This window comes from Ahaetulla prasina, chromosome 8 (assembly GCF_028640845.1).
Source record: "Ahaetulla prasina isolate Xishuangbanna chromosome 8, ASM2864084v1, whole genome shotgun sequence".
Taxonomy (NCBI): Eukaryota; Metazoa; Chordata; class Lepidosauria; order Squamata; family Colubridae; genus Ahaetulla; species Ahaetulla prasina.
Window position 1 is genome coordinate 31,095,059 of NC_080546.1, and position 12,482 is coordinate 31,107,540.

The 12,482-nt window shown below is 36.7% G+C and overlaps 1 protein-coding gene across 50 annotated transcripts in view; it reads left to right on the forward strand.

Moving 5' to 3' along the window:
- The window catches only part of ANK2 (ankyrin 2), a 323,704-nt gene that overhangs the window by 276,236 nt on the left and 34,986 nt on the right, over positions 1–12,482 (forward strand). For all 50 annotated transcript variants that reach the window (XM_058193726.1, XM_058193679.1, XM_058193688.1 and 47 more), the window contains 4 exons: positions 1,666–1,762; positions 3,690–3,918; positions 6,070–6,195; positions 12,154–12,276. In XM_058193726.1, coding sequence (XP_058049709.1) covers positions 1,666–1,762; positions 3,690–3,918; positions 6,070–6,195; positions 12,154–12,276 — 575 coding nt within the window. The remainder of the gene's footprint in view (positions 1–1,665; positions 1,763–3,689; positions 3,919–6,069; positions 6,196–12,153; positions 12,277–12,482) is intronic.

Consider the following 12,482-nt stretch of genomic DNA (forward strand, 5'->3'; position numbering starts at 1 on the left):
GAAGGCAGAGAGTTTTAATGTGATTTCTTAACCTGATTAAGATCCCAGATCGTTTACCTCTCTTCTTTCTCTTCCGTCGTTTGGTTTTTTTTAGTAGTCCATGGCTCCGTGGGAATTGCCTCCTCCTGTGTTAGAATCTCCTCCATGTTTGTAAAGACAGGCGGGGGTGAGATCAAAGATTATTAATTATTAATTTAGTAGTCCCTGAGGTCCGAAGGGTTGGTGACCCCTGGTCTAGAAGACCTCCCAGGTCCCTTCCAACTCTGTTATTATGTTCTGCTAGAAGAATGTCCCTGTTGGATCAGGTCAAGAGGCTTCTTTGTCCAGCATTGTTTTTTTTGTTTTTTGAAGAATTGACAAGCAGCACACATTGTATATTTTGGCAGTGGTATTTATTATATGGAAATTTCTGTTGTTCTGAGATTTCTCAATGACAATTTTAGGAAGTCATGTGTTATATCTGCATCACCTCATTGTGAAAATTATTCTAAAATATAATCATTACCTTTCTTCTTGTACATCAAAGTCTTTGAATATAGAGGTCTGAAATACACAACAACCTCATTTTTTTTATCAATTCTAATTCATTTAAACAAAAAAGAAAGTTTTTGTCTTTCAAAGGAGAAGAGAATATTGGGAAAATAAAGTTGCTGTTGGTTTTTGCTTAGTAACAAAGAGAAGATAAATATTTTCTGTTTGTTCTACAATCATCTAGCCAGCAAGCTATGGTACAATCTCCTTAACTTCTCATGCCTGAATTAAATCTCAGAGAAATAATAATGAGGAAATTGTCTCATCAGGGGTTTTCCAATTAGGTAGTGTGGGTGAGAAAGGTAGCTTTGAAACAATACAAATAATAAATAACAGAAACAACAGTCGCAGTCTGTACAAGCCATAATTCAAAAATAACCTCAAAACTATCACCAAAATAAAACAAAACAAACTCTACAGCATCTAAACAAAACCGAAGCTATTTTTCCAAGCAAGAGAAATTGAATTTGCAGTGCACATTTTAGCACAGTATTAATGTAAAGCCAGCATGTCAAACTCGCAGCATCATATGACGTATCTGGACATTTTTTTGCTTCGCTAAACCGGGTGGGGGCAGATCCAGCACGTGACGCATCAGTCCCGTGGGCCGCAAGTTTGACACCCTTGATGTAAAGAATTTACTATTTTTTCATTTTGTATCCTAAAATAAATTCTGGATTCTGAAGATCACAGACTTTATAATTGTATATGAATGGAGATACAAATTGCTCCTATGACTTGAATAATGTATATGGTAGTCTTCCAAACCAGGAGTCCCCAGTCCCTGGGCACAAACTGATATTAGGCCGTAGCCTGTTAGGAACTGGGCTGTGCAAGTGAGTGAAGGTTCATCTGCACATGTGTGGGATCTAGGTAGCACGCGAACCACGCTTCTGGTCTGTTAAAAAATTATTTTCCATGGAACTGGTCCCCATGCCCAAAAGAATGGGGACTTCTATACTAGTCATTTAATTGTCATATTGGCAAATCTCAGAATTAATTTTAATGATGGAAAATCTTAGGAATACTCTTAGGTCAGACTTTGCATGATTGGGAATTTAACTAAAAGTAATTTTATGCATTCATTTTTAAAATTTTGCAGGCATGCTTACTGTTTATCCCTATTTGTTTCAGGTGGAACAACACCTGCTCAGTGGGAAGACATAACAGGAACAACACCATTAACATACGTAAATGAATGTGTTTCCTTCACCACAAACGTATCTGCCAGGTACAGTACCTAATAATAAAACTGTAAAAAGCATTTCAGAACCATAACCTTAGTCTGGCAGTGTAGCAGTGGTGAAATCCAATTTTTTTAACTACCAGTTCTGTGGGCGTGGTTTGGTGGGCATGGTGTGGCTTAGTGGGCATGGCTTGGTGGGCATGGCAGGGGAAGAATACTGCAAAATCTCCATTCCCACCCCACTCCAGGGGAAAGATACTGCAAAATTCCCCTCCCCTCCCCACTCCTGGGGGAAGGATATTGCAAAATCTCCATTCCCACTCCACTCTGGGGCCAGCCAGAGCTGGTATTTGCCGGTTCTCCGAACTACTAAAAATTTCCGCTACTGGTTCTCTGAACTGCTCAAAATTGCCACTACCAGTTCTCCAGAACCTGTCAGAACCTGCTGGATTTCACCCCTGCAGTGTATTATGCATATGCATCTTGTCCATAAGTCACTTACTGCTATTTATAATAGGATTCTTAATTTTGATCTAATCCTGAAATAAATCAAATTACAATTAACATTGAATGCTATACTAAATAAATAAATCTAATTCTAACAGTGCAAGTAAGCTTACTGTTCTCTGATAGCTGCTCCTATGATAACATTCTAAACAACTCTTCCCTTAGGATTCCATAGGCTGAAGGTGTTAGAAACTTGTTAAGTCAGAGGTATCAAACTCAAGGCCTGGAGGCTGGATCTGACCCATATGACGTATGCTGGAAACAGCAAAGAATTGGCCCGCAGTGCCTCTGCCAGCAAAAACGGAGCTCAGAACACATGGCAGTCTGTCAGTTCCAGAAAACCTCCTCTCTAAAAAAACTCAGAAGCCATTGTCTTTCAGAGTTCTTTACTAGCATAAGGAAACTGGCACACGATGAGTGAAATTCCAAAACTGAACTTCCGGATTTTTTCCCAGTTATACAAACCCCAAAAGTCCCACCCCCCTAACCCCTTTGCTGGTCACATGGTCCAACGTCCTTCCACTTTATTCGAAACCTCTTTGTGCCCTCCTTCTGCAGATGTGAACACAATCCGACCTTGACCGCTTGAAGAATGTTACCATACCCCTCAACCCCCCTTCTTCCCCTCAGGGGAAAAATGTGGCAGCGTCTGGAAACCTAAGGCCTAGTATGGTTTCCAGGCCTGATGCTCCGGTTTTGCTGGCAGAGGATTGCAGGAGGACATAACAGCGGAAAACGGAGCTCGGGAGCCCGTTTTCTCTGGCAGAGCGCTCAGACCACCATAAGTGCCCCCGACACGAGTGACATCAAGCTGGCCATGCCCACCCTGGCCACGCCCACTCCACCCCCTCAAGGTCAAAAATAGTCCTAATGTGGCCGTCAATGAAATTGAGTTTGACACCCCTATTCTAAGGCATATGGCTCTGATTTCAAAAATTGAGCACTCTGATAGGGATTTTCTTGTCTTTCTTTTAAAGTCTGGTGATTAGAACAGTAATGAAGAATTCAGAAAGAGGAGAACAAAACAGTGGTTTGGGTAGCAAGATGGATTGCATATCAATTTAATAAATAAGAAATAAACAATTGTAAGTGATAGAATTGGAAAAAATGAAGATATTGGGGGGAAGCTTGTTCAGACTTTGGTTTAAATTAAGGTACAAATGTCAATGAAGACATTCTATAATCCTGACTAAACTAGCAATACATTCAGATACATTTCAGTCCTGATCCAACCCTCACATCAAAGTCCAGGGGACAGTTCAACTACTGTCAAATCTGAATTATAATATAAATATATAATATATAATATAATATATAATACAGTAAATATTTGAATTTGTCTTTTACATATTTGAAATCAGTGCTATTTCCTAGTGTTTTAGAAGTTTCATCACATTTATTATTGTCTCCTGGCCCCCACCTATTAGATTTTTTTGGCAATAATTTAATGTTTGTTTACTTTCAGATTTTGGTTGATAGATTGTCGACAGATACAGGAATCTGTAGCATTTGCTTCCCAAGTCTATAGAGAAATTATATGTGTACCTTACATGGCCAAATTTGTAGTGTTTGCCAAATCTCATGATCCCATAGAAGCCCGACTAAGATGTTTCTGCATGACCGATGATAAAGTGGATAAAACACTAGAACAACAAGAAAATTTTGCTGAAGTTGCTCGAAGCAGGGATGTAGAGGTATTATTTTTATTTATATTTTTGGACATGTTAGTTTAAAACAATAGAGCAAGAGGGGAAATATCTCATTATTTTAAAGAACCTAGGGTGATATATTAAATATATGAATATTTAATTCCTTAATTCAAAATCACAGCATGGTGGAAGGGATTAAATTTATGCTGTTTTCTTTACAAAAATATCGACTATCCTGTAGCTTAATTTGCTCTGAGATGAAACATACTGTAAACATAAATAGAACAATGAATGTTAAATGGGAAAAGTGTAATGAAACCAAATGACGGATCTTTATTGCAAAACAGCATTTTCAAATTAAATGTCCTTATACATAACTGTATAATCACCATTCTTTCCTACAATTCATATTTTTATTCAGATTGAGTAGATATTGTATTGGTATTATGATTTGGGTTAGATCAAAATAACAGAATTTAGACTACTCGAGATATTAAAAATGATAAGCGTTGCAATTAAATACATTAAAATATTGTTTTTGTTCTTTCAAAATAAGAGAACACAAAGAGGATATAGTAACAACTAGCCAATTTTTATCAGCAATTTTGGTGATTAATGCTTATAATAAAAACAAACAAACAAACAAACAGGCGTCTCAATTAATAGCATGATCAAATATGGGATTAGTTATAGGACAAAACTTACAAAATCCAAGATCTTTCTTAAAATCCTACCAACTTTTCCTATATTACGGAAGGGAGAAATTATTGACAATATAGTAATAATATGAGCAATTTGAGAATGTAATATTGCTACAATAGAGGCTGGAATATTATTAAGAATCTTTGTTTTATGGTTAAGAATGTATATTATTTTTTAAATAATATATCTATTGACATCACTATTTTGTTATAAGATGTCATAAAACCATTCCAATATGACCTGCTTTATTGCAATTTCTTGCAAAAATCTCTATTAGCTTCGGGTATTACTTAGATTGATCTGCTCTTAAAACACCAGTTTTGGGATGTGGCAGGACCTTACCTATCAAGAGACATACAGTATTTTAGAAAACAGATTTATAGTATCAAGCTAATAAATCAGTGAAATCAAGTTAGAATGCTAACGTTTAAAGAGCTAACATTCAATTAATCGATTAGCATTTGGTGTGTTTCCAATAGCTGTATTGAAGGAAAAGATAATTACATATGCTTCCATCTTTGTTTATGTGGAGTAGGTATTAGTAAATTTTCTTTTTACTTTCATACTTTGATTTTTGAAAAGATTCTTCCATGCAAAACCCATCAGAAGTTGAATATTTTATCTTAGTTATGTATTTTTGACAGTTTCTTTTTTGCTTTACTATGGTTTTTGTTGTTTCCTATTACAAAGCAGTACATGAATTAAAAACATGGGGAAGTAATCCTATTAAGTTTTTCTAATTTATGGTATTGTGTTCACATTTGATTTAATCAATTAAAATTTATGTAACCAATTTCGTTCTATACATGATGTACAATGATAATAAAGGCTTTGAATTTAATCAGATTTAAATAATTTTCACACACACACACACACACACACACACATACGATTTTATTGGCAAATTGTGTAAAAAAATTAGGAAAGAAAAGAAAGAACAATTTCCTAAAATGTTTGAGCATTTTACATTGGATTGAGGACATATTGCATATATGTAACATTTTGTTTAATTACTAAGAAATGTTGATTGTCTGGAAATAATAATGTATTTGTATATAATTTATATTATAAATTAATATAATATTTTATATTAATATAATATATTAAATATAATATATTAAATATAATATAATATTTAATTAAGAAATTAAATTATTATTATTATTATTATTATATAATTTAGAATCTCTTGCATACGTTTTAATCCATATTTGCTGCTGCTGTTTATTTATAATTGCACTGGGGTGAGCTCCTGCATGTTGGCGTATAGTCATGCTGGCCACATGACCACAGAAGTGTCACTGAACACTGGCTCCATCAGCTAAGAAATAGAGATAAGTACCACTCCCTAGAGTTGAACACAACTGGGACAGGGGAAACCTTTTTCTTTATATTAATAATGTTTTTCAAAATAAGGCTAACAATATGTTCTAACTTAGCAAAAATAAATATAAGAACAAAATTACATTTTATTTTCGTATTAATTATGTCTAGGTATTGGAAGGAAAACCTATATTTGTGGACTGCTTTGGGAATTTAGTACCATTAACAAAGAGTGGTCAACATCATATATTCAGTTTTTATGCCTTCAAAGAAAACAGACTTCCATTGTTTGTCAAGGTAATTTTGATATAAATATGTATGTCGAGTTTTATTTTATTTCAGTACCAGTAATGAAGTTATAGTGTGTTGATCTCTGTTGAGAAGGTGGAGGTAAGTGACAAAAAAAACCCCCAATACCATGATAATTAAATTTTTAAAGGTCAACTGTCTATATCGGGGTATCAAATTGGATTTCTTCAAGGGTCGGATCAGCATTGAAGTATCTCTGCGGGCCGGTGAGGAGCAGGGGGGAGATGGGACGGATGCCTCCTTTAGCACCCTGCCGGCCAAAATGGGGTGCAGGGGTGTGTGCGGCCCCCCTGCACCCCATTTTCCTGCAGAATTTTGCCAGCCAAAATGGTATGGGTGTGTGTGTGTGTGGCCCCCACGCACCTCATTTTCAGCTCCATGTCTCCTGCAGCACTCTGCCAGCCAAAAACAGACTGCGCAGAAGCCCCCCTCTTCTTTCGTCTCAGAATGGTATCCTGTTCATCTTGAACAATTAACTTTTCTTTCATCTATTTGCTTTGTAGTTTGAGCCACAGTTCTTTTATGACCAATTTAGTGAATTTTGTTTCTATTGATCACTTATTATTATATTCAGTCCACATTCAAACTATTTATTCTGTTGGGAAATTAATCTGTCTTTTAACATTGTTTCATATAGAACATAGATGATATGTTTCCTTTCCTTTTCTAGCATATTCATTTTTTTTCTAAGAGCCAATCTTGACATTCTGTCCCATATATAGAATCTTTTCTTTGTATTTTTTATTAAGCTATTTTTTGAAACAAACAGAACTTTTTCTAATCACTGAACAGATATAACACTGTTTTGTTCTTGGATATATAACTGGCCCAATCACTTTTTGGAGTCTTTTGACTTGTTCTTATTCAGCCAATAATGGAACCTAGCAGAGTTCCACCACATTTCTCTGAATTCCATTGATTCCTAGCACTGCATAACTTTTTCCAGATTTCATTCCTAGTTCTTTCATTATCACCATTCTTTGGACATGCACCATTGTCAACCCATGTATTTATATTTTCAAACCTATTCGCAGCAAGCTGGATAACCCCAGTTTATCTTTTGATTCATAATTAAACCTTCAGCTCTACTTTGTTGTAAATATTCATTAACTCAATTTCAAATGTCACATTATTTTCTTTCCAAAGATCAGTTATACAAATGACCAAATAAAATAAGAAAAAAAATTTGGCAGGTTGGGTTGGAAGTTACCTGTTGCCTCTTTTTAATAGCTGCAACATTACATTTGACTTCCATGTAGGTAGTTTCATGATACTTTGAAAATACGAGATGGGCATAAAAATCAGGCATTTTCCCAGGTGCAGTTAATAAGAGATGATCCTTTTGAAGATGCCTATAAAATTTAGCAGAAAATAGGACACTTGGCATCATACTGATCAAATTCCTTGTGATTGAAGAATGTTGGTATATCTGTCATGTGATGATGGGAGGATTTGCCTGGCCCTGAAAAATACTTTCCTCAGGCCAAAGACAATTAGGGTGTGCAATATCCTAAACTCTTGACAAAGTTAACTGAATGAATGTTGTTAGATGTAGCTCAGTATTTTTAACACTAGCTTTTTGACTGGAACACAGTCCAAAATTAATAATTAGATTTTTTCCACCTAAGATGGCGCCGACGAAGGCTGCCTCGGTGAAATGCTCTCTAATTGTTTCTTTATTTCTAATTGTTCTCTGTGACTCACTACGGATTTCCTACTCACGAGACCATCTGCTAAAAATTAAGGAACATTTCTTTAAGGAGCAGCTTTCTTTAATCTCACCCCCGCCTGTCTTTACAAACACGGAGGAGATTCTAACACAGGAGGAGGCAATTCCCACGGAGCCATGGATTACTAAAAAAACCAAACGACGGAAATGAGGTAAAGATCTGGGATCTTAATCAAGCTAAGAACTCGCACTAAAACTCCTCTGCCTTCAATTTTCCTAACAAATATACGCTCACTTGCAAATAAGATGGATGAAATACTCCTCTTAAACAAATACTATTCTGATTTTCGCAATTCAGCAGTCCTATGCTTCTCTGAAACCTGGTTAAATGAATCCATTGAAAATAGCAGCCTGAACATTCCAGGATTTCAAATTGAACGATCAGACAGGGAAGGAGGAGGCTTATGCCTATATATTAATTCAACCTGGTGTCAAGATTTTAACATAATTTACAAATTCTGTGACAACAATTTAGAGACTCTAATTATCAATTGCAAACCTTACTATTCGCCTCGTGAATTTTCCTCATTTCTTCTAATTGCTGTTTATGTCCCACCACAAGCCTGTGTAAACGAGGCATTACGAACTCTAGCTGACCAAATCATGGAGGCTGAAGCCAAACACCCTGATTCACTGGCCATTGTTTTGGGAGATCTAAACAAGGCAAACTTAAGGAAAGAACTACCAAAATACTTTCAGCATGTCAATTGTCCCACCAGAGGCAAGAATACTCTAGACCACTGCTACACAACACTAAAGATGCCTATCGGTCTTTACCACGTGCAGCTGTAGGACATTCTGATCATTGCATGATTCACCTTGTACCTGCTTACAGGCAAAGACTTAAAGCCATAAAACCAATAATTAAATCAGTGAAAACCTGGACGAGGAATCAGAATTAAAGCTACAGGCATGTTTTGACTGCACTGATTGGAATATTTTTAAAGATACCTCTGCAGACCTGGATGAACTCACAGATACTGTAACATCATATGTCAGCTTCTGTGAAGACCTATGTGTACCTACAAGGAACTTGCGAATACACAGTAATAACAAACCTTGGTTTACACCTAAACTTAAGCAGCTACGACATTCCAAAGAGGAAGCCTACAGAAAAGGTGATAAAATGCTGTACAATCAGGCCAGAAATGCACTAACAAGGAGATAAGAGCAGCAAAAGAAGCTACTCTGAAAAGCTAAAGAATCAATTTTCAGCAAATGAACCAGCAAACATGTGGAAAACTCTTAAAAATATCACCGCTATGGCAAACCTCCTTCCCAGGCTGAAGGTAATCAACAACTGGCAGATGACCTGAATGAGTTTTACTGCAGGTTTGAAAGGAAACTACAGCCACCTATCTCCACAACCCCATCTCAGACACACCAACAACAGCCAAGCCTCCTACAACTGACCCCATTTCATTGGGTTCACAACCCCTAGTGATCACAGAAAAGGAAGTGCAGGACCTATTTCACAGACAAAAGCCAGGAAAAGCTCCAGGCCCAGACAAGATAACTCCTTCTTGCTTAAAAGTCTGTGCTGACCAATTGGCCCCATCTTCACCCATATTTTCAATAAATCACTAGAGATGTGCTATGTTCCTTCTTGCTTCAAACGCCTACCATCATCCCAGTGCCAAGAAGCCCACCATCAAGGAACTGAATGACTACAGACCAGTTGCTCTAACATCTGTAGTCATGAAAACCTTTGAAAGGCTAGTGCTTTCCTACCTGAAAACCATCACGAATCCGCTTTTAGACCCCTTGCAATTTGCATACCGAGCAAATAGATCAACAGATGATGCTGTTAATATGGCTCTGCACTACATCCTACAACATCTTGAGTCTCCAAAGACCTATGCAAGGGTCCTTTTTGTAGACTTTAGTTCAGCATTCAATACCATCATTCCAGACATTCTTCTAACTAAGCTAAACCAGCTACAGGTACCGGAACAGACTTGTAAGTGGATCACAAGCTTCCTAACAAACAGGAACCAGCAGGTGAAGCTAAGCAAGATCACATCAAATACCTGTACAATTAGCACAGGGCCCCCCCAAAGCTGTGTGCTCTCCCCACTTCTCTTCTCTCTGTATACCAATGACTGCATCTCCAATGATCCATTTGTTAAGCTACTGAAGTTCGCAGATGACACAACAGTGATTGGTCTCATTCGAGACAATGACGAATCCGCATATAGACGAGAGGTCGAACGACTAGCCTTGTGGTGCAACCAAAACAATCTGGAACTGAACACACTCAAAACCGTAGAAATGGTGGTAGACTTTAGGAAAAACCCTTCCATACTTCCACCTCTCACAATACTTGACAACACAGTATCAACAGTAGAAACCTTCAAATTTCTGGGTTCTATCATATCGCAAGATCTCAAATGGACAGCTAACATCAAAACATCATTAAAAAGGACAACAAAGAATGTTCTTTCTGCGCCAACTCAGTAAGCTCAAACTGCCCAAGGAGCTGCTGATCCAATTCTACAGAGGAATTATTGAGTCTGTCATTTGCACCTCTATAACTGTCTGGTTCGGTTCTGCAACCCAACAAGAAAAACACAGACTTCAGAGGATAATTAGAACTGCAGAAAAATAATTGCTACCAACTTGCCTTCCATTGAGGACCTGTATACTGCACGAATCAAGAAGAGAGCCGTGAAAATATTTGCAGATCCCTCGCATCCTGGACATAAACTGTTTCAACTCCTACCCTCAAAACGACGCTATAGAGCACTGCACACCAGAACAACTAGACACAAGAACAGTTTTTTCCCGAAGGCCATCACTCTGCTAAACAAATAATTCCCTCAACACTGTCAGACTATTTACTGAATCTGCACTACTATTAATCGTTTCATAGTTCCCATCACCAATCTCTTTCCACTTATGACTGTATGACTATAACTTGTTGCTGGCAATCCTTATGATTTATATTGATATATTGATCATCAATTGTGTTGTAAATGTTGTACCTTGATGAACGTATCTTTTCTTTTATGTACACTGAGAGCATATGCACCAAGACAAATTCCTTGTGTGTCCAATCACACTTGGCCAATAAAAATTCTATTCTATTCTATTCTATTCAATAAGGAATCTACAGCCTTGCAAATATTCTTAATTCCTGTTCTATTGCCTTTGTCCATGAAGAGAAATAATCAGCAGCTAAAACTAGCCATAATAATTGTATAGAAAAAGGAGGTCCAAATATTTCCAACATGTTACCCAACCTGTCCCATTCTATGCCCAATTTTGGGTATCCCCAACTGAAGCCTGACTACAATGTTGGGGTATCATATAGTATGGCAACTAATGACCTTAAAACTTGGTTTGTATTTTTGGGAGGGATTTTTCTTCATAGGTAAACCTGAGCTGCATAAAATATTTAGACTAGTATTTAGCTTTAAAAAAGCTTTATCAGTTCATATCATTTGGAGTAAAGTAAATTTTACGCAGCCTGTTGAAATCATGACTTCACTTGCTAAATATATTCATTATAGATTTTCCAGGGTCTGTTGTCATGAAAAACTACTACTAAATATTTAAAGCAGTGTATCTGTTTAGTCCTGTTCTGGTGAATTATACAAGTTTGTTGTGTTAGGATTTTGACAAAATACATGAGTTTAGATCTCTGGTAATCTATGTCTAAGTTGATTTTGATACAGTGATGTACAAATGTTCTCACTACACATTCAAGCATAATAGTTTACAGGAAATAACTGCAGAGATATCTGTATACAATAATATGGGGACCTGCAATCTTAGGCACATGAAAATTTGGGGAGCAACTCTGCTTAATAAGATCAGACTACCTTCATTCAGACCTATAGTATTTAATTCTGCCTGATCTCATTCATAGGCATGCTTTTTACCTTTCCATTCTAAGTCGCATTAAGTGACACATTAAATGTCAACACGATAACGGTTATCATCAGATGGGCCCTCCACCATTCATCATGCTTTAGTCAACTGAAACTTTCACCTTTAATTCTATTTGTGACATGCAGTAATACTTGCTGAGTAAGAAAAGTACTGATTATTTCTGGCTTATTTTTTGCCAGCATATCACAGCTAAAACCCAGCTTTATTCCTTGCAAGTTAGGATTTCTCCTTTAGAATCCAATACGTTATTGCCCATATCTCACCAACATGCAGTATACATGTTCAGAGTGTTGGGTTTGAATCCTGCTATTTTTCTGTCCTAGGTTCGGGATACAACACAAGAATCTTGTGGGCGTCTATCATTTATGAAAGAGCCTAAATCTTCAAGAGGTTTGGTACATCAAGCTATCTGCAATCTGAATATCACATTACCAATATACACAAAGGTACTGCCCAGTTAAACTATACCTGCTCATATATTACACTTCTAACTGTAATTTAAGATACGCTAAACTTGTTCTATTGTTTTGTACTTTTCATAAATTTTTAATATGCAAATATTAAATAATTATGTAAATATTCATGATTTAGTATCACATATTTGGGGTGCATAAATTACGTAGCATTCTTTCCTGTCAGAGAATCTGTAGCT